The sequence below is a fragment of the Catharus ustulatus genome, chromosome 1 (genome assembly GCF_009819885.2).
Source record: "Catharus ustulatus isolate bCatUst1 chromosome 1, bCatUst1.pri.v2, whole genome shotgun sequence".
In the NCBI taxonomy this organism is placed as follows: Eukaryota; Metazoa; Chordata; class Aves; order Passeriformes; family Turdidae; genus Catharus; species Catharus ustulatus.
The window spans coordinates 134,790,542-134,817,814 of NC_046221.1; the positions used below are offsets into that span (position 1 = coordinate 134,790,542).

At 41.3% G+C, this 27,273-nt stretch overlaps 1 protein-coding gene across 1 annotated transcript; it reads left to right on the plus strand.

The window, feature by feature from the left end:
• Positions 1–351: 351 nt before the first annotated feature.
• Positions 352–15,014, plus strand: LOC117001836 (Y+L amino acid transporter 2-like). Its single transcript, XM_033070465.1, has 9 exons — positions 352–1,057; positions 4,374–4,499; positions 7,105–7,249; positions 8,138–8,261; positions 8,981–9,084; positions 9,353–9,449; positions 10,470–10,619; positions 13,573–13,756; positions 14,474–15,014. The coding sequence occupies exons 1-9, from the start codon at positions 556–558 to the stop codon at positions 14,563–14,565; spliced, it is 1,524 nt and encodes a 507-aa protein (XP_032926356.1). The 5' UTR covers positions 352–555; the 3' UTR covers positions 14,566–15,014.
• The last annotated feature ends 12,259 nt before the right edge of the window (positions 15,015–27,273 follow it).

A 27,273-nucleotide genomic window follows, 5' to 3' on the forward strand; every position in this document is an offset into this window, starting at 1 on the left:
TCGCATTAACATTTACCTTGTGAGATTAGAGGTTTTGAGGCTCTTTTTTGAGGTCTTTTTTCTGGTGTTCCCCAGCAGAACAGTTTTCAAGCAACTGTCATTTGATGAAGCAAATAATAATGAAATTAAAACTCTTTCTGGGATAAGAACAAATTTTAGGAAGAAGTGTTCTTTTAGGACTTATTCTTAAGAGGACACTCCAGCTGTATTAGAACTGTTTCCAGGGATACAGTGTCTCCTTCTTCCTTAAAATATTTTCAATAATGTAACATAGAATTACAACTCAAGACAAATAATAATTGTGAACTGAGAGTTAACAAAAGCTTCAGAATCTATACCCAAGGACAGTGGACTCGTATTTATCCATTGTAAAGGTATGTAACCATGAAAGTTAAGAAAATTCACTAGTGTGCTGTTCCTGAACTGCAAGATAAAATCAGGCAAAATAGTTGTTCTTTGCATCATTTATGCCTTGTATGTTAATTATCTTGTCCATGTCTCTGATGCCACATCCATTACAAAAGATGTTCTGTTTACAGGTAATGTGAATTGAAGATGCCACCCCCTTGGCAAATGTGCTGCGATAAAAAGTCCAGAACTAAGAATGCAAAAGCTGAAATGGACAATATGGCAGAGACAAATGAAAAAATGAAGATGAAGAAAGAAATCACATTACTAAATGGGGTTTCTTTAATTGTAGGGAACATGATTGGCTCTGGCATATTTGTATCACCCAGGGGTGTTTTAATGTACAGTGCTTCCTACGGACTCTCACTGGTCATCTGGGCACTTGGTGGGATTTTTTCCCTGTTTGGAGCTTTGTGTTACGTTGAACTGGGAACATCCATCCTGAAATCTGGAGGCAGTTATGCCTACATTCTGGAGGCATTTGGGGCCTTTGTGGCCTTCATCAGACTCTGGTCTTCCTTGCTAATTATTGAACCAACAACTCAGGCAGTGATAGCAATCACATTTGCTAACTATATTGTCCAGCCAATTTTTCCCCATTGTGAACCACCGTATGATGCAGTCAGGTTGATTGCAGCTGCATGTATTTGTAAGTATTGATAGAATTTAAGAACTGTAATTGTACATGACCAGATGAGGTTTTTCTATTTCTTTGCATTCTGTGAAAATAATTATTATCTATCTAAAACATGTCCTTAGGAACTAATAATCTTTTTTTTCAGATGTATTGTGTTTGGGGCTGGTATTACTAGAGGGGAGAGGAGAATTACAACAATTTGTCGGGGATAAATTGTGACTGCTGATTAAAGATACATGTATATCTATGGTTCTCTGGCCTAACTCTGGCTGATTGGACACTGTCACATGAACAGATTCATTTATTAAAACAAAGGCAAGAAGTTCTTTGGGCATGTGTAGTTGCATGCTATTGCCTTTACTGTGTAGAATGATTTCTAAATAATTTTCATTTTCAGCATTACAAAACCGTTTTTTCTTCCTTTCAAAACTTACAGTAATTTCACGACTATAAGGCGCACCCTTTTGACTAAAATTTTCCCTCGAACCCGGAAGTGCGCCTTATAGTCCGGTGCGCCTTATCTGATGTACAAAGCGGCGAAATTTGCCAAACCGGAAGTGTGAGCTGAGAGCCATGGGGGGAGCCGGAAGTGCCACTGCAGCCGGCTGGGGGCGGGCCCGGAGGCCCGCGGCACTGCCCCTACCGGGTGGAGGCGGGCCAGGGGGACCAAGGCACCGCCCCTCTCCGGTCCAGGCAGTCCTGGGGCCTCATGGCTGCCGGGTGAATGTGGGCTAGGGAGGCTGCGGCACCCGCCTTCCCGGGTCCAGGCAGTCTCGGGAGCCCATGGCTGCCAGGTGAATGTGGGCAAGGGGGGCCGCGGCACCCCCATTCCCGGGTGGAAGCAGTCCCAGGAGCCCATGGCTGCCGGGTGAATGAGGGCAAGGGGGGCCGCGGCACCCGCCTTCCCGGGTCCAGGCAGTCCCGGGAGCCCACGGCTACCGGGTGAATGTGGGCAAGGGGGGCCGCGGCACCCGCCTTCCCGGGTCCAGGCAGTCCCGGGAGCCCACGGCTGCCGGGTGAATGTGGGCAAGGGGGGCCGTGGCACCCGCCTTCCCGGGTCCAGGCAGTCCCGGGAGCCCATGGCTGCCAGGTGAATGTGGGCAAGGGGGGCCGCGGCACCCCCATTCCCGGGTGGAAGCAGTCCCAGGAGCCCATGGCTGCCGGGTGAATGTGGGCAAGGGGAGCCGCGGCACCCCCATTCCCGGGTGGAAGCAGTCCCAGGAGCCCACGGCTGCCGGGTGAATGTGGGCAAGGGGGGCCGCGGCACCCCCCTTCCCAGGTGGAAGTAGTCCTGGGAGCCCATGGCTGCCAGATGAAGGTGGGCTAGGGGCCCCGCGGCACCCCTGCTCCTGGGTCCAGGCAGTCCCGGGGAGCCATGGCTGCCGGATGAAGGCAGGCTAGGGGGCCGGCAGCAGCCCCGTTCCTGGGTCCAGGCAGTCCCGGGGAGCCATGGCTGCCGCGTGAATGTGGGCTAGGAGGGCCACGGCAACCCCGCTCCTGGCTCCAGGCAGCCGCGGGAGCCCATGGCTGCCGGATGAAGGCAGGCTAGGGGGCCGGCAGCAGCCCCGTTCCTGGGTCCAGGCAGTCCCGGGGAGCCATGGCTGCCGCGTGAATGTGGGCTAGGAGGGCCACGGCAACCCCGCTCCTGGCTCCAGGCAGCCGCGGGAGCCCATGGCTGCCGGATGAAGGCAGGCTAGGGGGCCGGCAGCAGCCCCGTTCCTGGGTCCAGGCAGTCCTGGGGAGCCATGGCTGCCGCGTGAATGTGGGCTAGGAGGGCCACGGCAACCCCGCTCCTGGCTCCAGGCAGCCGCGGGAGCCCATGGCTGCCGGATGAAGGCAGGCTAGGGGGCCGGCAGCAGCCCCGTTCCTGGGTCCAGGCAGTCCTGGGGAGCCATGGCTGCCGCGTGAATGTGGGCTAGGAGGGCCACGGCAACCCCGCTCCTGGCTCCAGGCAGCCGCGGGAGCCCATGGCTGCCGGATGAAGGCAGGCTAGGGGGCTGGCAGCAGCCCCGTTCCTGGGTCCAGGCAGTCCCGGGGAGCCATGGCTGCCGCGTGAATGCGGGCTAGGGGGGCCGCGGCACCCCCCTTCTCAGGTGGAAGCAGTCCCGGGGGCCCATGGCTGCCGGGTCCAGGGTGGCTCGGTGGCTCACGGCACCGCCCCTACTGGGTGGAGGCGGGCCCGGGGGCCAATGGCTGCCGGGTGGAGGCGGGGCCTCGGCCAGCAACCCCACGGGGTGAGCTGGGGGCGGGGCCTCACTGCAAAAAAAAAAGTGCGCCTTATAGACCGGTGCGCCTTATCTGATCTACAAAGTTGCAAATTTTGCCGAATCCGGGGGGGTGCGCCTTATAGTCCGGTGCGCCTTATAGTTGTGAAATTACTGTAAGTATAGGTTATAGACAGGTCAAGGAAACAGAAGCAAAGACCAACAAGACTTCTAGATAAGAAACAACCCACTTTGATCCATGCTTGAGAGCACTCTAGGTCACCATGCTACATTTGTTCTGCTCTCCTCTCCAGCAGCTGGGCTTCATACCTGGTACCAATGCACACCGTTACCTTTCCTCATCTATCTCTGTTTTGAATCATGGGATTGCAAGGGGGAGAAGTTGCCTGTGATGTCGTGTGTGTGTGCTAGAGTGAGAACAGATGGGCATATGGCTCAGCCCCTGGCTGGACCTGCTGCCAGCCAAGGGACAAACCTGATTGCTGAGAATATGGCAAAAGGAGGAAAGGAAAACTGGTTCATCCCACCTGCTCTCTGCAACCAACTACTTTGTTATTTTTATTCTGTCAAAACTGGGACTTGAGAGGACTCTGTAAGTAAGTGCTGTGCAAGCTTCAGACTCAGGGCCAAAATGGGGACTCTGAGCCATGAGTAGAGTAACAGCATGCAGGCCTGGCTCAATTCAATATCCTGTCCACAGCATGAAGTTGTCCTTATTCTATACCTAAACTAGAACTTAACTCAGCATGAAGAAATTTGTGATATACAGGATAAAAGAACTATAATTTGCATGTAAACAGCTCTTGTTGAGTTTAATAGGATTTAAATATTATTTAAAAGGAGAAGGAGTTAGTCCTAAAATTCAAAAACTGATGTGTTTTATCTCACCTACTGTCATGAAAACAGTATTCTTCAGAAAACCATTGTGTCAATTTTAGACCAGGTATTTAATTTTAATAAATCTGAGTGATCCTGAAGTGGTAAAATTTGATTCAGTTTTACTCCTTGAAAGAGGAGTGGTATCTAGAAAGACAGGTTTGAAATATGACTTAGTGATATTAAACATCTAGTGCTCCTTTCATGCATAGTCTTTTTCTCTGCAGGTTCCTTAACATTTATTAATTGTGTTAATGTAAAGTGGGGTACCCGTGTACAAGACATTTTCACATATGCAAAAGTTATGGCTCTTATCTTGGTGATATCTGTTGGGCTTTACAAAATTGGCAAAGGTAAGAATCATTTTCATTTACCTAAATTCTATGCAATTCATTATATACAATTCAAAATCATGTAGGGATGATTTCAAATGATTTCAAAATTTATGTAGGGAGATTTTTAAAACTTACAAATGAAGTGTTGTTTATTCTGGAAAAAAAGAAGTCTGCCATAAGATCAGATGTATTTTATGGCTTGTTAATAGGGAGTTATAGGGAGTTAATTATTCAGGTCAAGTCCTGTGCTGCTTAGTCTGAATAGCAAATAGCAGCTGAATTAATATCACTTTACTGGTCTCAAAGTAAAAGTTTACTAGTTCAAAGTCAGCCTCTGTGTTTGACTCATGCATTACTACTTGTCCTATAACAGGACAGGGAAACAGAAATTGTGTTGCTTCTCACAGTTGCCCCCACCACCATTCTCCCCCCACCTCACCCCACAGAACCCTACCCAGGAAGATGACCAGAGAGGGTCAGTCATAGGTGGGATTTGTGGGAGGCAATGTTTGTTCTAGAAACAAAGGAGAAGACTGTAGCAATGCAGTGAATCACTGGGGCATGGTGTTACTGTAAGGCATCACAGGGCAGTTGAGCCACCTCCTATCAGCAATAACTGGAATGAACTGAAAACACTAAAAAGCTGGAGAGCAGTTTATTCTGGTGCTACCTCAAGGCTTTGAATATGGTAATAGATTTTATTAATTTGGGCCTCTGACACAGTGAAGTCTCTTTAGCTCTGCTGCTTAGATTACAAAGGTTCTCACATTATCATTTCCTTGAAATTTTTAAATTGTATATTGATTTTATCTTTATTCAGTTGAAATAAAAGTGGTTTCCCCTCTTCAGTTTAGGGATTATCTTTTTCTCCTGCTAAATTAGCTTATAAAACCTAACAAGCATGCTTATTTTTCCATGTTCCTTTCTTTGGCTGCAGTTGCATCAGCTGCTACACTGTAAAGCTACATTCGATTTTAGGAAAGCTTTTTTGTGCTTAGACACTAGGCATGTCTAGTGCCTAGACATGACTCTGCATGTCCATTATCACGAGTTGGTTGAAGCCTAAAGAAACCTGGACAACCAAACCTAGTCCTAAGGGCAGAGAGGTGAAGATTCTGAGAAGAAACCTTGCTTAAGGGATGCAGTTGCATGAAGGAGTAGTTCCCCTCATAAAACTGCTGCAGTTTTGCAAAAGTGTGATTCTGTGATGTCCCCTCTAGCAGCACCGCCCCTGCTTTCAAATTGCCTCCTTCAAAGCTGCCTCCCATCCTGCTCACTGATGAGCTGTTGGACATGGGGCTGCTCCCTCTGGTCCCACACAGAGCCCACTTTGTTTCCTCTGCATTGCTCTGTGGGCTCAGGGAGGTTAAAGCATAGAGGAAACATTATGATGAGGCACACGAAATGCTGAGAGCTTTTACTGGTAATAAAGGTCTCATCTGTGCTTTGTTTAAGCAGAACTGAAAATACAGGAAAGACTGGGAGGAGGAATGATGTAGACTTCTGGAAGAAGCTGTGATTAGGTCAATGACCCTTTTAAACTCAGCAGCTGTTTGAATGAAAAGAACAGCTATGATATTTTAGCCCTGCTGTATTCCTTGTGATGTGCTTGGATACACTTCTTGTGTTAAAAGACTGTAACAAAAAAAACCAAAAACTTTTCTTGAACATTTTTCATTTTTCTTTCTTGTACCTTCCAGCCATTTTCTTCTCCAAAGTATGCGTACATCCCATAGCTTCTCTTCTTTGGTTCGGTCTCCTGCTCTTTGATGACTGAATTGGTTTTGTAGTACCTATAAACTCCTTAGTTGAATCAGTACTTTCATTTTATAAAAAAAAAGACATTGCTTTCTTTCGTAATTGAGGTTTCAGCTTGTTTCTGTTTTCCCTTCATACTTAACCACTTCCATTTTCATTAGATAGTCAGCTTTCCTTCTGCAAACTCAGTAAGACCTTTCTTCCCCTTTCCAGGATGGCAGTGAAGACTTAGGCAGGTTCACTGACATTTCACCTATTTTTCAGCATTCTGCAGGTTATCATCTCAACCAATGGAGCTAAACTATAACAGAATTTTGAAAAGAAGGATTTTTAATCTCATCTCTTAGTTTTGGGGAACACCCTTGTGAGTCAGAGCATCCCACTGAAAGCCATGCCTAAAGGAGGTCTCCCTCTTGTGGCCATTAATTAATCTGGTGAAAATAAAAGCACAGCTATTAGGAAGAAATATGAGACAGATTCAGGAACTGAAATTGGGTTTGCCAGACACCTCATCCTGGCTGGCAGGGTACTGCATGCCCTTGGTATGGCTCCCTCCTTTGGTAATATCAGAAGCAGTCAGAAGAGGACTTTGTCAATTCTGGTAGCATTACAAAAGTCACATCCAAATAACAAATGTGAAAATGTTCTATTTTCTCCCTGTGCAAGTGTAGCTGTCCGAACTTCTCACTGAAACTCTCCTGTTTGTTGAGTACAAATGTAAGTTGTGAACTTTTAGATACAGTAATGAAACCTGGATGCAGTGGGGGGTTATTTCCTTTTGGTTAGCTGGCACTTCAGGTGTAGTGCCCTTCTAAGTTGCAATCCTTGAAATGTAACAGGCAATTGGCACCTGCCATTTGTACAGGGGAAACGGAAAACCTGAGAGCTCCATTCGAGGGCTCAGCAACCAACCCAGGGATGATCGCCCTGGCTCTCTACTCTGCCCTCTTTTCCTACTCAGGATGGGACACACTCAACTATGTCACTGAGGAAATGCAGAACCCTGAGAGGTAAACACATGCTTTTCTTTTGAATCACTGGCAGACAATGGCAGGACAAGCCACTCTGTATTTGTTTCTGACTGGAAATTAATATAATTATTTTCTGTTCAAAAATCTTTTTTTTTTTTTTCAAATGAAGGAGTAAGCAGAACTTTTTCTGATTATTGTACTCATTTATCAGTTGTATCACACTAATGAATCATTTACCTGTATATATGTATTTTACATCTTACACTTCAACGTACAATTTTTAAAGAAGGAGAACATATCCCTGCTGAAAGCAAGGAAAAGCAAAGGTGCATCTAGCCCTCTAAAATTCCCTACTTCTTTACAGTTAGACATAATTATTTTTCCAAGACATTTTTTACCACCAGTAGAGTAAGACTGTATCAGATTTATGGCTTTTATGATGTGATCTTCAGCATTACTATTTATGGGCAAATATCATCCAATCCCTTCTGTAGGGATGTCAGCTGTGTGGGAGTTGTGTGCATCAGCCACTCAAGCTGATATAGTCCATCTTGTCTTGAGACATGCACAGATTATTAGTCAGGGAAAAAAATGCCACAATCAAAAAACACCTAAGTTGCACTTGAATCTCATTTTTGAGAGCTCTCTTAAATTGCGGCATATAACAGACAGTGTATTCAATTTACATGTATGAATGTTTCAAGGTGTTTTTTTTAAGCTTATGACAGACACACAAGCAAAAAACTAAGCTTTTTATGGAACTGCTTCACACATGGCTGCATCTTATTTTGTAACCCTGTGATTCAAAATTATGGATAACAAGCCATGATGAAGGTTTCCGTTCTCAAATGCTTGAATCTGGGAACAATCTTCTATTTGTTTCTCATTTAAATAACATGAAATAATTTTTCCATTTTCCTTTTGCAGGAACCTACCTCTTTCTATTGCAATTTCAATGCCTATTGTAGCTATTATCTACCTATTGACTAATATAGCATACTATGTAGTGTTGGACATGTCAGCTCTCCTCACAAGTGATGCAGTGGCTGTGGTAAGTTGTGGAACTTAACGCAGACAAAAGACACAACAGGAAAACTTCAGGTAGCTTGCTTAGCAAACTGCTGAAATACTGTCATGCTGAAGGCTGCTTAAAACGTTTTTTTCATGTAACAGTACCAGTATATTAGAAGGTGCATATCAAGAATGTATCCAGTAAATCTGCTCTTGAAAAATCATCTTGTATCCTCTGTAAATCCTGTGCTTAACACTTCATCATAGGAAAGATGTTCTTGCCAGGAAGAAAGAGCCATAGAAAGTCTGGGTGTTTGAAGAACCAGGTTTTTTGTTATCATTCTAATGTACAGTATGTAATGTTTAATGCTGCATGACCACAGCAATATTTTAAATGCAGAAACGTGCACTGAAATGTTTTTTAAAACCTTATAAATATTTAATACAAAAATAAAATTATAATTCGTGGATTACTACAGTTAATATTTGTCAGAATACTTTAAAGCCAATACATCATCTTCTTTTCCATCATAGAATTAATCTAGGCATAGACTTTAATATTTTTTAATGTATTTACCAATTTTATTTTGATGCTGATCAGCTTTCCCAAACTCCAATTTCCTACGTCATTATTGGATGTCATAAAAAAGCATGGGCTATGACACTACATTTGGAGCTATGTGTTTTCATGAGAACTTCTCAGGATTGTCCATATGCCTAACATAGTGGGTCTCACCATTATTTTTTTTTCTGTTACAGACATTTGGAGGTGAAACCCTTAGTTATGCCAAGTGGATAATTCCTATAGCAGTGGCCATGTCTTGCTATAGTGGCTTAAACTCATCAATTATTGCAGCATCTCGGTATGAAATATAAGATTTATTTTAAATAATTGGAAAAAAAATCATTAATCTGCATTCTTTACTACTGCTTGGGAATTTTTGCCATGTCAAGTCATTCAATTATGATGTTGCTACAATCAGACGTCTTCTATGATCAGCACCATTTGATAAACTAAAGATACTTGAGAAGAGACCAGCACTTACAACAGAGTAGTAAAAGAATTATTTCTTTGCTTTGTTAGGAAACAAAAAGCTATTCCTATGGTTGAGTTTCCTTGGTTTTTTTTAGACTCTTCTATGTTGGAGCCAGGGAAGGACACCTCCCTGTCAGTCTGAGCTTGATTCACATAAAGTGCTTCACACCAGTCCCTGCTCTCCTGTTCAATGTAAGTGACACCGCAGCCTCGTGCCTGGCTGGGGCAGTTGGGGTTTGGACCTTGGGTAAAACATCTCTGCTCTGCCCTGGACTTCTCACAGGCTTCTCCTGCCCTGGGGACATCTTCTGTGAATGCCCAAAACTTCTAAAACTCCTGGAGAGGGTGGGACTGGAGTTATTTTGTCTGATAGGGTTTTTTTCCCCCACTGGAAAGAGAATGGCTTGATTCATATTCATACACTCTCTGAACAATATTAGTGAGAAGTACAATAGGACTGCTGAGAAAACAGAATGGCTAAAGATGTAATGGTATAGACAAGAGCTGTTTAAGTCTTTAATGTGAACTTTTAGAGTGTCACTGGAGGAGAATATGTCAGGAACATCTCTCCAACCCCGCTGTAGACTGATGTTCTACAACCCTAGTTATAACAGGATTAAATTAAATTTCTACCATTGGATGCCTGTAGTCCTGTTGACTTTTTTCTGCTGTCACTATACAAATGAGGTCTTGTGACACAAAATTGTGGAACTATAAGTTATAGAATTAGTGGAAATTATTTTCATGAAGAATCCATGTATTTGAGCGTGCATTTTATTTGGTGTCCACCACTGTCCTGTGTGACATATCATTTATTTAATGTCAGATTATCATACTGATCCTGTTTGATGTCAAATAATTTACTAAAAATTATAAATCTCATTATGAAGACTCTTCTCACAGGGACTCTGTTTGCAATAGCAAGATGATCTATACTCTCTTAATATACCACCATTCACATTTTTCATGTGGAAAGTGGAAGTGTTTTCTGCTCATCTGTTAAAATAGACATTGAATTCCTGGTGGTTATGGTCATTCTGTGCAGGCACTATAGCACAACTGCAGGGCACAGAATTTACTCTAATGGTCTCAATTTATGAGTGGAGTGATATCCTAAGGTCATACAAATAGGTTGGAAATAGTCCAGTTTATAGTTTTACTCTTTATGTCTTTGTTTTCACATTAAAAAGTCTTTGTTTTTATTATCTCTAGGGTTTAATGACTTTGCTTTATCTGCTTGTGGAAGATGTTTTCCTCCTTATTAATTACTACTGCTTCAACTACTGGCTCTTTGTGGGTCTATCTATTGCAGGACTAATATATCTGAGATACACTCAGCCACATAGACCACGGCCTGTTAAAGTAAGTAAAAAAGACAGGGAGAAAGCTCTAAAAGCCAGATAATGCATATGTTCATATGATCTTTAATATCACAACGATAACAGTACCAGATATATTATAGATTATTTATTAGCCCTAGAAATTCTTACAAAATACAAGATGAAGGAGCAAAATCCATTAGAGTCCACAAGAACAACTGTTCTGGTAGTTTTGCTGTGGCATTGAACTGATATATACCATTTATTCTTCTTTCATTCAGACTTGTAATAATTTTTGTTTCAAAACAAATAAGGACTAAATAAATGTCTGGGGTTTTTAGCCCATCCTGGAAGAATAGCAGAACTCAGTAGAGCTGGTGATGAAGGCTCCAGAGAGGTTAACACTCTGATCAAACCTACATGGTTTAACAAACACAGTAAAATCCCTCCAAAGCCCATAAATGTCCACCGTTCTGCCCACACAGGAGTTAGCTTAAATAATCAAATATATTTTGAATGTTGCCTCCCACTGCATAGTGGTCATAGACATTAAAATGCAAGTTTAATGATTGACTTAGAAGAGCATTTGATTATCAGTTAGACGAGGGAGACTGCACAGAAGCATAGTGCACCTAAAACCTGTTTCTAGTTTTAATTCTGATTGTCCAGGAAGCAAGGATGGAAACACACAGAAGGCACACAAAACCATGCACTGGCTCCTGTTTGTTGGCACCATAACCTGCATTTTGGCTCTGCATTGATGCAGAAAAAATCAAGAGAATTAAAAATTAACACTCCCAAATATTTCTTCTTTGTCAATCTCTCTTCCTAAACTCCTGCATCATTTTTACAAACACATTTTCTTTCTATTTAAGAGTAACATCCTGATTAATTTTAAAAAAGGTTCAAACAAAGGCATAAAATATCCTAAGCATCTCCTGGTAGAAAACCTTCCCAATTTTCCACAGCAGACCAAATTTTCCTGAAGCATGTTCACACTCAATTTCCAAACTTCCCCACAAAATATGTGGAAGATAAAGATTAAATCTTGCCTTATTGGCAGTTTTGCCTCTGACTCTACTAAGGATTACAGTCAGATTATACTCAATGACTGTTAAATTCCTGTCAGCATTTGCCAGCTTAGTTGACACCACAAGTCCCCATAACTGTTTCCTTTTCTGAAATGTAGCAGTTGGTTTTCATCAACTTACATTTTTAACCTTTATAAGGAAAAAATAAAGCATTTATACTAGTAAACTCTCACTAATTTCAGTTGAAATTCAAATGTCAACTCCTGGATCCTTGAGAAGGCTCACTACTAGAGACAGTAAAAAAAAATTAGTGAAAAATAAATTCATAGAGAGGTTATTGAAAGTTTCATAGAATCATAAAATGTTAAGGTTTGGAAGGGACCTTAAAAGATCACCTAATCTTAACCATCCCTGTCACAGTCAGGGACAATTTCCATCAGATCAGGTTACTCAAGGATTTATCCAACCCAGTCTTGAATGACTGCCAGAGTTGGGGCACCACAACCTCCCTGGGCAACCTGTTCCAGTGTCTCACCACTATCACAGGAGAAAATTTCATCCTAATACCTAACCTAAGTTTCCCCTCTTTCAGTTTGTCCCCATTACTCCTTGTCCTATCACCACAGTTCCTGACAAAGAATCCCTCTCCAGCTTCTCTGTAGGCCTCCTTAAGACACTGGAAGGCTGCAATGAGGTGTCCATGCAACCTTTTCTTCCCTTGCCTGGACAGTCCCAACTTTCTCAACCTGCTGTTGTAGGGAATGTGTTCCAGTCTTCTTATCAGCCTCGTGGCCCAACTTTCCTCATTTGTGATATGGTATTTATTAAGTGCCCACACAAAATGGTTGTAAATCAGTCCATTAGCTCTACAACATCAAGGTGGTAATTGAAGGTCTAGTGAGCTAGTTCCCTACCAAAACTGCATGTAAAAATAAACTGAGTTTATGCAGGCCTAAAAAAATAAAATAGTCAATGTTCAGATGTGTACCAAATAAGAGGCTCTCAACAGTGTACACAGAAGCTAATAAATTATGCTAACTGTAAGCAGTCAAAAGTATATACTTTTATTATTGGTATGTCTAACTTTAATCTGCAAAGCCTGAATTTTTACAATAGAGTACAGTAATTTCACAATTACAAGCCTCACTGACTATAAGCCACATCTCCGGGTGTCGGCAACATTTCGTTCTTTGTCCATACACGAGCCGCACCCAATTATAAGCTGCTCTGTTGTTCGCAGCGAGGACCCACATGCAACAAAGTTGCCAAATAGTAACAGAATCATAGATCAGGATGTTTACTGGCTCGGCTCGGGCTATGAGGGCTCGGCCTGCTCAGGGCTGCCAACGGGGCCAGGTGGCCCAGCTCGGCGCTGCCGCTTGGCGGGACCGCTCGGGTCTGGCTGCCGCTGCCACTGGGCTCGCTCACCTCGGCCCGGCACTGCCTGTAGTGGCAGGGGGGCACGGAGCCCTCCGGCACCCGTGGCGGCAGCGGCAGGAGAGGAAGGAGCCGCCCCACTCCCGTGGCAGGCAGGGACAGGAGCCTGCCTGCTCCTACAGTGACAGGCGAGGACAGGAGCCCCTCGCCTTCTCCCCGGGCTGTGGGGCCAGCAGGAGGGAGCCCCCCACCTCCCCTGGGCTGCGCTGCCTGAAGGAGGAAGCTCCCCCACCTAACCCCCACCCTGCGCTGCTGGCACGGAGCTGGCTCCACCCACCGCGAAACAGAGTAACCAATTTGTAACAATCATGTAAAGCCGGGTTTTACTGGCAGGTGCTCGGCTCAGCATCCTGGCTGGCACTTCCGGGGTTGGAAATGTCAGAAAATTATTCACATATTAGCCGCCCCTGAGTGTAAGCCGAATTTCCGGGGTGGGAGCAAAATTTTAGTCAAAATGGTGTGGCTTGTAATCATGAAATTACTGTATTGCATCTTTTAACAAATGCTGTATTTTTTTTGTCTTCACAGCTTAGCCTCTTCTTCCCTATAGTATATTGTTTGTGCTCCCTATTCCTGGTTGTAGTGCCTCTCTACAGTGATACAATCAATTCCCTCATTGGTGTTGGTATTGCCCTCTCAGGCATTCCTGCATATTATTTGGGAGTCCATCTGCCAGTTGAAAAACGACCTAAATGTCTACTTTGGCTCTCTGGTAAGCAACATCACGTCTCAGTCACCATGTCAGAACTTTGGTCAGAAAAAGGAGAGAATAATTTTTCCTGAAATCCTTTTCTTTATGAAGTTTTGCTATGCTTTGGTATGTGGCATGTCTGAGATTCTCTGTTTTATCACATGGTCCTGAAAACAAAACCATGCTTACCTGTGCAAAACTGTCCAATATGTGGATGTCATATGGTCATCTGATATTTGTGGTGCTGAACCATTTCAGTATGTTGGCTCAATAAAAACGATGTAGGATTTTGAATGCTAAACCTAAGCTTTTTAATACCCTGGAAGGCAGAAATATCAGTACATCTTCATTTCACTTTCCATCCAAGGAATGGAATAAACCAAATCAGAGGAGTCCACAGATTTTCAGAAACAATGAAATAATTAATTATTGGCTTGAAGCATAGTTGCCAGTCCTCAAATTCAGGCAGTCCTGAAAAACAAATCTTTAATATTTTTATTTATTATACTTTTAATTCAGCTATCAATTCAATGAAAATATTGATGAAAATCAGATTAAACAAGAATTTCAATTTAATTATTGACTCCTTTTGCCTTTAGCTATTTATAACATATGCTTAATTCTATTAAGGTGCTTCAAGATTTTCCTAATATCTGTATACTGTTTTCAAATCCTCAAAATCCAGATGTATATCTAAGATACATTATAAATTTCTCTCACACATTTTTGCCAGTGCAGCTACAATAACGAAGTATGTTCAGATGCTCTTCTACTGTGCTCTGTCAGACCTGGACATAGATGTGGAACCCACAGCAGCTAAGAGTAAATAGAGCTGCCTCAACATTGAGAATTGTGCCTTGACATCTCCTATCTGGAACAATTTTTGTCATCTGAAGTTCTCCCCATGTGGTCAGTCATTCCAGAGCACTAACCACGGTACTATGCATCAGTTGGATGTCAGTTAAGTTGTGATGGTTTTATAAAACACTCTGTTTTCCAGGATTTCTTTTTAAAGCTTTGTTTGTTAATAGTGAGTTATCATGTAATGCTTTGAAACTGTAAAGCACTTAATGAACAAATATTTATTAGCAGATAAGTGCTAAATATTAAAGGCGAAAGAAAAGTAAAAAAAATTTAGACCAGATCTTTGCAAGATTCAAAGTCTAAGTTTGAAAATAGAAGCCACAGTAGTCTTCTAAAAATGTAACTAAATTCTTAGCCAAAGCAAAAAAATATATACAGTAATTTCATTACTATAAGGCGCACCGGACTATAAGGTGCACTTCCGGGTGTCGGCAAATTACCGAACTTTTGCCAATATATAAGGCGCACCAGACTATAAGGTGCACTTTTTTTTTGCAGTGAGGATCTGCCGCCAGCTCCCACCATGCGGTTGCTGGCCAAGGCCCTGCCTCAAACCGACAGCCGCGGCCCTGCTGGCTCCCTCTGCGGCTCGCGGCTCGCACTTTCAGGTTGGCAAATTTCCAAACTTTGTCCATATATAAGGCGCACCAGACTATAAGGTGCACTTCTGGGTTCAGGCCAAAATTTTAGTCAAAAGGGTGCGCCTTATAGTCGTGAAATTACTGTAATTCTTGCTGGTACACATGTTTTGGGTTTTAATAGTAGTGTTGAACTGTTCCAATGCATAATTCCTGGCATACATAGTTTACCAAAAGCAGAAAACCAAAGGGTTTGGTCATTTAAGTTCTGTGAGAAGTTTTCATTTGATGATCGTCCACATACATTACTCTTTTGTAGAAAAGGTATTTCCAACAAACACATGATACCATTGTTCAGAAGTAGTTTTGCTTTCCAGAAGAACAGTCTGTCATGGAGAACTTCAAGGCTCTGAGTCACATTCCATCTAGTACATATTCAGGGAAAACACTTCACCTTCTCAGACTGTCCTTTGCTTGCCTACAAGTATCAAAAGTGTGATCCCATGAATCATACTGATTTTTTCCACAGTGGAACTTATTTAAGAAATTCATAAGGACAAATTAAAAATTGATGTTTTTCAAAGTTCCTTGAGCCTCTGCCCAACATCTGAGACCTCACCAGTTTCTGCTGGCAGGGTAAGCTGCAGGTCTCCTATTGTGCACACAGAGAGCCTCCAGGTAGGTCTTCACACACCTAGGTGCCTGTTGCACAATACCCAGAACAGACAAGTGCACCCACCAGTGGGTGCCATGAAAGAAAAGGACAGTTAAGTACTAGGAATGTTCCCCTGAACATTAACTTTTTTTGTATGGCACACAGGAATGTGCAACTAGTCCTAATTCCTAGTCTCCTGAAAAGGAAAAGACAGTAACTGTTGGGGGGGGGGAAAAAAGCCAGTAGCCTTGCAACCTAGACCTTAAAATGCTTCAGCTCTAATATAGTTTGTTGACATGCAGTACCATTTGTAATTCTTGTTGGCAAGTCATACTTCCTTTCTGTTTTTATATTTAAATGTAACATGCATTGTTTTTAATTTGAATTTTGCCATTCCTCTTCAATTAACCTCTTCAATTAATTGACTAAGGTAATTTAATCTTATACAAGTCTTTGTAGCTTCCAGAATTGTTGTGTGTTATTGATGTCTGCTCAAAGAAGAGCAATGGACCAGGCAATTCTTACTATTTAAGCCTCTCTTCACTCCCTCCCCACACTGCAAAATCATTTGGAGGATTGTAATTTCATGCATCTAGGGTGTAGTTTAGTTTGCCCAGCTCAGAACAACCCCACATACTTTTCACACACAATATACTGTTACAGTATAGCACCAATGAGATCCTGTCCTGAGTGCACAGAAATTCTGCATTTTCACCTTATCTCTTACAAAGCACTGGTTAGTTACAGAGCTGTGGGCCCTGACTGCATCAGGGCACAGAGAGAGCACAAACCCTCCAAGCTGGCACCAAACTAAACGTGACCACCTTGGCCTCTACAGAGTTCAAAGTCATGCTTGGTACTGAGCCACATGTCACAGCAAGACAGCACTGTACCAGCCTCTGAAGTTTTTCAATGCAGGACCAAAGTTTCTAAATTATTTGGGATACCCGAGGTCATATCTCAGGTGGTAATAGCAGGCATTACAGGGAGTGTAATAAGAGCTATGAAATAAGAACATTTCCAAATTTCCAAACAAAATTCTGAACTGAGAAGCTTCTTTTATTTGTCGGACGAACTTTTTATTTGGTTTTTTTTTAATGAATCTGTTTATTTGGTCTGGCTGAGATGGAGTTAATTTTGCCCACAGCAGCCCTCAGTGCTGTGCTGTGCCTTGGAAGCTGGAAGGGTGGTGATAACACACTAGTGTTTTGGCTATTGCTGAGCAGTGCTGGCACAGCAGTAGTGCTGTCTCCCCAATATTCCACTCCCAAGCAGCAGGCTGGCAAGATCCTGGGAGGGGACACAGCTGGGATAGCTGACCCAAATTAACCAAAGGGATTTTCCATACCATATGACATCAGCTTAGCTATAAAAGTTAACAAAAGTAGGAGGAAGGTGGGGTATTTTTTATTTAAAATGTTTGCATTCTGGAGCAATCACTATCTGTGCTAAAGCCACACTTCCCAGGATGTGGTTGGACATTGCTCACGGATGGAAAGTAGAGAATAATTTTTTTTTCCTCTTTGTTTGTGCACATACAAACTTGCTTTTGCTTTAGTAAACTGCTTTACCTCAACCTACAAGTTGTTTGCCACCTTATTTTCTCTCCCCTGTCCCACTGAGAAGGGGGAGTGATGGAGCAGATTCATGGGCATCCAACAAAGGTCAACTCAGCACAGCCATTTGACTTTCTAGGTATGATGCACAAGCCTTCATATTTTTTTCTGGACAGAAGAAAAGTAATAGTCAGATACAAGATTATAAATAAAATTACTGACATTCTCTGTACATTGGAATCTCAAAAATGTTATTGTGATTGTTGATTTTTCACTCCTTACAAATGTAAGTTATTGTCAAATATCTAAAGCAAGTCATAGATGCTGGAAGTGTTTAAACAAATAAACATTTGATTCTTGGCAAACGCTATAGTTGTGTGGCTTTAAAGCATAAAAATAGTACTGTGAGATAAATTTACCCTGCTTTACATCTCACCAGTTGGGTTGCCAGGAGAGAAATTAGACTAACTCTTCTTTGTGTTCTCTATAAATCAATTTAAAAAGCATTTATGGAAGGAAAAAGTTCTAGTTGCTCTCAGATGGGACATATAGGCAATTCAAGCTCTTTCTTGCCCTTGGAGTTAATATTTATTTTTGTACATTTTTCAGATGCTCATTTGCACAGCAAGACACTAAACCATTTCACTTTTTCAGAGACAGTCTTGGCACCTAGGCTAAGTGTCTCGTCATTAAATATCAAAATATTAGGAGGGGGCTGTTTAAAATCTAGTTTGCCAGCTGACTTCTCTCTAGTGGAAGAGACTTGGATGTGGACATCACTGGAAGCCTCTGGAGGATGCATCGCCTGGAGATGAAGGCTTAACAGCAGCCTGCCAGGCTGCAGGGACAAGAGACTCTGGTGAGCAGCCCACATGCAGAGCTGGGGAAGGGCCTTTCAGGGGCAAAAGCTGGGGCAGTATAGTATGAGGGGATAATACTAGCTCTAATTTAGGAATTAAGAAAATACAGGATTTTTTCTTTTTACAAAAAGTCACAGTTCTTTAAATAAAAAGAGGACAAGAGGATTGGTATCAGATGCCACTTCTGTGTCAGCAAATGAAAACAGAAGCTGCTGTTGACAGAGGAAATGCTGTCAGCCATAGCAAGTTTGAAGATATCTGGGCTTGGCATGAGCCTGAAGAGGCATAAGGGCTGTTGTGTGTTCCCTAGATACAGAGGTGAGGAAATGCCTCATACATCAAGTAGGATGAAGATATAGAAAGGTGAAACTACATAAGAGTTGCACAACCAGACACCAGGACAGGTCACAGCTCTGTTATACTGTAAGATAAAGGCCTTCACTACATGTGAAACTTGAAACTGAAGATATTTCTTAATACATTTCTTGAAATTTATCTTCATGGTGTAAGAGAAACTTAAGAAGTAATATTGCACAATCTTTCAATCTGTAGTCCAAGCTTTGTCAAGCCCCTGTTCTGATAAGCTAGCAGGTTTTGCAAATCTTCCCATGTTTTTTGCAGGATTGATTTTTTGACTTATGAGGAGTGGCAGCCACACAACTAAGTGAAGTTCCATAATTTTGCAAGTGGCTCAAAAGCTCTAAAATTTAAAGAACCGAAAAAGTGAATAAGAAAGACAAAATGCAAACCCGAATAAGATGCCATGCATCACAAGGGGAAAATTAACTATTTTGTCTTGTACATCAAGAGCCTTGATTATTACCACAAGAAAAAATTATAAATACTTTTTTAGGAGCACACATTTAATAATTGGATGTTACTGAAAATCATAAAAGATAAGTGGGCTACTGAAATGTCTGGTTATTAGCTACCTTGAAAGGTCAATATTAGAGTCAAAAGAACAGAGTGGAATTTCAGTTACATCACCATTTTGAAACATGAGTGGTCAACATTAAAGCAAATGATCAAGAGTTGATCTTCTTGAAAAGAATAAATAAGAATGAATTGGTTCATGCTACAATTCAATTTTAAAAACAGTAGAAATGAGCAGGTGTTTTAACAGCTATTCATCCAAAATTTTCTGTTTGTGAAGGGATAGAAATGATAGTTCAGCATATACAGAGAACAAAGATCAATTCAGCAATTTGTGTAATGCTCAGAAATGTTCATTTTCCAGAGCCAAAAGCAATTGTGGGCCACGCCTGCTGGAGGGAGGGAGAGAGGACAAAAGAGTTTAACTGTTTTGTTATGTTTTAGGACATTTTACCTGCATGCAGAGGCCAGAGGGGGGAAATAAAAAGGGAAAGAGCATGCACTGCTTTAAAACTGTAATAAATCCTTTCTCTATGTAGAAGTGCAAAGAGTCATTTAGAAACAGAAGAAAGGCAAATTTGATAATAATGGTCGTAAGTTAAAGGGCATGCTGTTGAACCAGGTGCCTGATGTGAAAAAAATTTCAGAGCTATTGCAAGGCACAGTGTGTGTTCAGGTCTAAATACGGTCTTCGTAGTGATGTTACTTATTTCTGACTGGACCTTCCTCTTGCCCATATTGTGCCATCGTATGAGGAATCCTGCAAATTACATTTTCTTTCTCTTGTTATCTTAGGTCCTATCTGTTTCGAGACTGGGTGATCATAGAAGCAGAATTTAAATTGCCAGTGGAGTTACATTTGACTCCACAAGAGGGAGAACTCCTCTGCCTGATGCTGTCAGGAGAACAGAACAGTAGAACCACAGCGATGTGTATATTCCTGAGAATACACACAGCAAAATCCTGAGATGTACAGGCTTAACTCCAGTGTAAAGTGTCAGCTACAAATTCTGAATAATATGTGTTACAACAACCTGCTGCAAGTCCAATGAAGACGAGGTTAAAGTTGAAACTTTCCTCTTTCCTTATAGGATTGCCTTGGTGTCTGTAGCAGCAGGCAGATTTTTTTTAATTCTGGCTGTTTCCAGTATGTAACAGCATGAATGAAAATTATCAAGGACATCCTTTTCAGAATTTCCACATTAAGCATAAATAATAAACGAGCTAGTCATAGCTAAAGATAATAAATTAGCTATTTTATGGAAATGAAAGAAATAGTTCTGCTTGAATGTCTGAGTAGTTTTCCATCCTTATACTCCCCTTTTTTCTTCTCTATCTTTTTGTCAGATAAAACCTGTGAAATATCCAAGTCTCTCTGCTATTTGGTAGTGAAGAAATATTTATAAAAACATTCTTTGAAAAATACAATGTTGATATCAGTTGCCTGTTGACCTGCTGTCGATATGATGTCAGTACACGGGCAGCTATGGCCTTTCTTCTAGAGTTGCTATTTTTCTATATAATTCTGTTGAATTCACTTCCACTTTAACTTCCTTCTAGAGCAATCCCCTAGCTCTGCTCACTTCTTGGAATACCAAGCCATTCTTGCCTTCTGTCTCAGATTATGACATCAATCTGCTGCCAGTAATTCTCTCAATACATGAAGGTACTCTTAATCAGCAGCTCCTACTACTGTCTGCAAGTAAACAATAGGCAAAAAGTGCACAAGATACCTGTTAGAGGTAGGCAGCAAAAGGTAGCAAGTGGAGAAGGGTATGCAGATTTCATATTCTTTTCTTCCTTTTGCTTTTTTTCTGTCTCCCAGTTTTTTATGGACGAGGTCAGGAAGGCCAAGATGCAGCTGAAGCAGAACTTAGCAAGGGATACAAAGAGAAATAAAAGAGTTACTGCAGATGTGTCTGCCAGAAAAGGAAGCTCAAAGAAAGCTGCATCCTGGAAACATCCAAGAGCAGCTTGCATGGGCCTCTGAGCAACCTGATCCAGTAGAAGACATCCCTGACCATGGCAGGGTGGTAGGACTCTTACAAAGTCTTTCCAGCACAAATTATTCTATGATTCTATGAATCTGAGTCTGTGATTCTTCATCACGGCTAAACTGCAGAGTGGAGCAGAGGGCATGCTGAGCTCCTGCACTGTAATTTTGTTTTTATCCATAGCAATAAATTATTAAGTTCCAGGTAAGAGAAAGGATGGGGACTGACAGCTCAGCTTCCTGTGTGTCTGAGAAGATGTATCAGCGCAGCCCAGGGTGGTGTAGTAAAATCTCCTGAATACAGCACAGGCAATCCATTTCTGCTAATGGTTCAGAGCAGGGTGCTTTTGCAAAATCAGTTCCCTGGAAACAGGACATAGGACAAAAGATTTTTACATTATCTTCATGGCTTCAACACCCTGGGCTCAAGCTATGCAGGTCTTCAGCTGCTCTGTGGCTCTACCACACTGTTTTGGTAGAACAAAATAGGCTGTAACACAAACATGGGCACTAGGAAATAATCAGCCAGGAATTATTTCTGTGTGAAGTAAGACCACAATATATATTTGTCATCCCTAAAGTGCACTGTAGGGCACTGTCAGAGAAATGCTGTGCTCTGGCCGAGCACAGGCATCACAGCAGTCCTGTGGTGCTGGGGGACCTGAGGATAAGTGACAGTGGCTTGAGCACAGCTGAAGATGACAGCCAGGTAGAGAGAGCAATAGCATTGCTGAGGACACGAAGAGGAGCACAAGTAGCTTTCTTCACAAATGGGACAGACACTCAGCATCCTTCAGCCAGAACAGGAATATTCACTGTCTGACATCTACCAGGATATAAATAACCCTAATGAAGTGGCTGCTGCATTGATAGACTGGAGGCTGTTGGCCTTTAAGTGGTGTGAGCTTATACTTCTGCTGCTCTCTCTGCAAGAGCCAGCATGTCTGGGCAGTGCCAGTGGGAACAAGGGAGGATGGCAGCTAGTATTCAGGCTCTCAAATTAATTAACCTAAAAAAAATTCCTGAGATCTAATTGAGCAATGTTGAATTCTGTCAGGCCTTTTAGTTTCTCTGTTTGTTCTTTAGTTGCATTTCAAACCTTTCACTGCACTAATGAGGCATGGAAAAGGTAGGTTTATTCTTTTATTAGTTGCTTTTTGGTTTTAAAAGGAGAAAGTACTATAGAACCAAAATATTTAAGTTAGGGTTTAATCACAAATATGGAACAGTTTAAAGCAGGAATGCAGTTAACAATTGCAGAATGCAGAGAGCTGATTTGGAACAATGGAAGAAATTTGCAACTGGTGTGGAAGGACAGTATCAACCTTTCAGCAACAGCTATGCCAGCAGAAAGCCCACAACAATTTCAGAATGCCATATGCCTGATTTTTTCCTTTCCCCTTTCCTATACTATACCAACAGTTTACTTCTTTTTATTTTCTCCCCCTTGCTTTTCCCCTACTCTTCCTTTCCTTACCGTTTCACTGCCGTAACTAGAACTCACATGAGAGTGATTTTACTTTCTACAGAAGTATTAAGGGCAGTGATTTCTTCTCATTGCCTCCTTTTCCCCCTCCTCCCCTGCAAGATTTGCTTTAATGACTTGTCCTAATTAAGTTTGAAAAAAATTCTTTATTATGTTCCCAGATTTTCTGTGGTGTGATCACTTAATCTGTAAATTATAATTGCAGATTTGGTACCCATGCACACTGATTATTTTAATTAGTACCTGCTACCTCCCTTTTAGCTTTCATTATATTTTTGCACTCAAGAAAGTTAAGACAGTTAAATTTTAGAAATAGGATACAAAAAAATAATGTGTTTGTCTTTCAAGTGGTTTTTGCATTTATATAATATCATTAACTATTAAAAAGAGAATCTGCTGGGTACTATCTGGGTATGGTAACAATCAGACCACAGTTTTAAATAAAAACAATACTTCTGAGCACATTTGAAATGGACCAAAAATCAAAACAAAGTTTGTGGGGTCAAAACAAGCTATGTTACCTGAAAATTTGACCAAGTATATTTTCAAAACCAGCTCTCCCTTGCTGTTGTATTGATAAATCTAGTGCTTTTCCCTGAAAAGATGAGTGATGGATGGTGCAGGCATTCTTTCAGTAACTTAGATGTCTTCGCAGTCTTCCATATAATGAGGAGAACTGTTTGAGATCTGAGCTAACGATTTTGTAGGAATGCCCTGCAAAGGAGAAAAAATCAAAACAAATTGTTCTGAGTTTGGTCTAGCAAGGAAAAGATGAGAAGGAAAATGAAAGAATGCTCTGAAACAGTCAAAGTAGGCTGGTTGACAAACGCCATTAAAATTGCTACTCCTTTCTCAAAAAAAATGACTTCTGTAAAAAGTATCAGATATGAAAAATTAATCAAGTAATCTTCACAGAATTTGGCTAAAGTTTTAATTGGTGGCCATTTAAGATTTTTTTTTCCTTTCATTCACTCTGAACTTGGGTAAAAGGGTAGAAGAAAAATTACTGAATTAGAAAATTATTTTAAGCTGTGATATTTTTTAATTACCAGCACATCACTGATGCTGGGTAAAAATAGAAGCCCATTTTCAACCGCTATAAATGTCAGAAATTAATACAAATTGACATTGCTCTCTTGCCACCTAATAGTCTGTAAAACCAAGACACAATGATTTAATCTATAACATTTTTTGTTTGATTGCTTGGTGTACCTCTAGTGCATTGCCATTTCATTCACAATAGCACTTAGATACCAATGTAAAGTTTTTAAAATGTTATAGACTTTGTAGCTGTATCTTTGTTGACCTATCTGATTTAATTCCCAACTTTTTTCTTTATCAGACCTAGCCTGAAAATTTTACTCTGCATTCTCGTTCCTAAGGGTGTTTTACATTTCTGTCTATTCAGTCTTAGGAGATGCAGATTTGCCAATGGAATGGAGAGCTGCAAAGGCTTTCTATGGCTCTTGCCAGCACATTGTTTCCAGCATCAAGTTTCTCTTATTCAGTTCTGTGCAGATTTGATTCAGATGGGTTTTTTCTTCCTTAGAATGAGAGAATAATAGAATCATTTATGTTGAAAAACACCTTTAAGATCATCAAGTCCAACTGTTAATCCAGCATTACCAAGTACACCACTGAACCCTGTCCCTAAAAGCAATGTCTACCAACTCTTAAATAACTCCAGGGATGGTGACTCCACCACCTCCCTGGGCAACCTGTTCCATTTTCATCAAATTAAAACACAATGCATAAAATACATAAAATGATAGAAGCAGATATAATGAGAACTGCACTGCTACAGATATGTAGTACAAATATGTACTGTTTCCATAAAAGAGAGATATAAGTAAGATGTAGAAATACATTTCACCTACTGTTAGAGAGCAAGCCATTTAATCCTGTTGGTGGAATAGTTCTTGGTACCAGCACTAGGTCTGCCCTATGGCTGCCTTGTGTAGTGTGCTCACAAGCTAGTATAGCTTTCTCAGTGCAATCATAACAGAGGCATTCTGCAACTCGTCCAGCAGAGCCCAGCAAAGCAGTACTGTGTTCTCCCTTCCACATTTCCTTTTCTATGCAGCTATTCTCCCTTCCTAGGGAGCTTGTAAGGAAGATTGACCTGTTTCTCCTACCATTACTGTCTTGGTTTCCTAATTCCTCCTTGCCCTGATGCTATCACATCATTCTCTATCCAGCTGTATTTCAGCCCTCCTCTTCCCTTTCACCCAGTCTCGTTTATAAGCTCTGTGGGATGTGGAAGTTCAGGGTTTGCACAAAGTATTGCACTTATGATTGCTGCAAGTCTATTGTTTATAATGAAGACAGTCCTCTTAAGCTATTAGCGAATTCAAAATTCACTATATTGTTGCATATTCACAAACATTCAGCTAAAAAGCATTCCTGAGTGTTGTTTTAAGCATCAATTCACACCATGGAAATAAGAAATCTCCCCAATGAATTGTTTCCACTGGTGATCATGCCACTTTAAAAGGACAGACACCCTGTTCTGTCACAGAATATAGACATATTATGGACACATTGTCTTAATTAATTTCAAGCTGTGACAGTATAGACTGTGTCAAGCTTTTCACAATGGGCAAAGTGCTAAAAAAATAGAATCAGAGTGAGGAGTGAAATCTGCTGAAGAATTTATTTTAGCTGTTTTTACCTGAGGGGCAGCCATGTCCTAAAAAAGGGAATGCTGTGGAGGGGGCTTTCCTACAACTGCTGACAAAGAGTGGGAAGTTTTCCCTTTGCAACCCAGGGAGGGGCCACTGCTGGGGCCACATGAAAGGGAAGTTGTGGCAGCCTGGAGAGGTGGAGGGGAAAAGTCCAAGTGCCAGGGAAGAAGTAGAGACAGGTCTAGCAGCTCCCCACAAGGGATCCACAGAGCCATACCAGCCCTTGCTGGAAATGAGTGGCCATCCCAGTCCAGATGAGACCATTCAGAATGGATTTGCACTCTAAGAAGAGCCATGTTATTTAAAATGTATTTAAATACTAAGTAATGAAGCTGGGCTGGTGCTAAATGGTAAAAATGGCTGAGAACGGCCTGATATCCACTTGTCTGGAGTACAGTTTCCTACAGAAAGAAGTAGGCTGCTAGGTCATGGAGTTTGGTTTACTGATTGTATTGATGCTGGCTTACTCAACTAATTAAAATCCTCATTAGTGATCTTAACTGAAAATCTGCAATTTTCAGGTCAGGCTTCTGTCTGCATTCATTTGTTTGATCCTGGGGTTAAAGCACATGGACTCAATAGCAGAAAATAGCTCTTCCCATATAGCTCACTCTCTTCTGGTGTGTCCTTGACAAGACACTTGATCTGTTCGACTTTCTTTGCTAGGTTACAAATGGGAAGGCAAGGTCTTCCCATTTGTCAGACACAGATAAGCTGATTTCTTAGCCTTAGGAAAAAAAGTGTCTGATTGAAAGATATTAGTTGTTTTTAACCAGTCACTGATATTAGTCTAGCAGTGTGTGAGCATAAACAGGGTGACTGGCTAAATACCCTGAAGACTTTGTGTTGCAGCAGACCTTAAGCTGTTTACACACAAGTTGCAACAGGACTCTGAAAACCCTAGACTGAGATAGCAGCAGTAATACTGTTGTGTGCAGATGGTACAGACTAGCTTGGCTAAACAGCAAGAGTGAAGGGTTTGCACACAGAGGTGTGCAAGATTGTATATGATCACTGTTGAAAGTCAAGTACTGAGTCATCAGCTTTCCCTAAAGCACACTGATGAAGTGAGTTTTCCTTGGCTTACTATGTCTTTAAAGGTCTGAACAGCCTTTTGTTCTCCAGGTAATCAGTTCTCAGTATAGTGTGGCTGCAGTGCACTTCAGGATTTCTGCCTTTAAAGAGATTATTCTGAGCCACATACCCTTAAAACAACTGCCAAGATTCATGCTGATTGAAATAAATGAATGTCTGTTACAGCTGAATGTAGCTACATAAATCAGGAATGGTACACTAGAGTTTATGCCCTCTACCTCCTCCTCATTCTCTCACGAATAAAGATTAAATTGGGTCTAAGAACATTTGAAAAATTTGTTTCTGTTGTGAAAATCGTACCCTGTTATCTTGTCACCAAGGATGTTTTGCAGTTTGCTTCACCCATATTTGAATATGGAGTCCACAGTTGCAAAAACAAAAAACAAAATAGTGAAGAGATCTTTCCTTTTATTTTTTAAATACTGTATGCCTATAATATACAACATCTCTTTAAACTTTGCTGAGTAATGCCTCATTTTCTACTTTAGAATTATTATTAATTATTATTAATTAATAATGGCAAAATGCTAGTGTAAATTGCACTTCTCTGGAAAATAAATTTTGCATTACTGGAGAATTGCATAGTTCTTTCAGCTAATAACAAAACTACATCTCTGGAAAATAAATTTTTAACAGTTGCTTTACTGGAGAATTGCATAGTTCAGCAGCTAATAACAAAACTACATGCTTTCTGTTGTCTCTAAACATGGAAAAAAAGTTCTTTTCCAGTTGATAAATCCTAATACTTTATAAACTTAGAAGGGGTCATCTGGAATGAAACCCTTTCTCTACATCCCATGTAAGATATAATGACCCAGACATATTCTGAAAAATGATTTCATATTCTGAATGATGATTTCGTAGACCAAGGGGAAATATCACTCAGGGAGGTGA

Excerpts from the sequence above, each read along its gene's own strand:
- LOC117001836 (XM_033070465.1), top strand. The coding sequence starts at position 556 with ATGCCACCCCCTTGGCAAATGTGCTGCGATAAAAAGTCCAGAACTAAG. Across the intron at positions 8,262-8,980 it reads CAAGTGATGCAGTGGCTGTG|ACATTTGGAGGTGAAACCCT; the intron begins GTAAGTTGTGGA and ends TTTCTGTTACAG. Across the intron at positions 10,620-13,572 it reads ATAGACCACGGCCTGTTAAA|CTTAGCCTCTTCTTCCCTAT; the intron begins GTAAGTAAAAAA and ends TTGTCTTCACAG.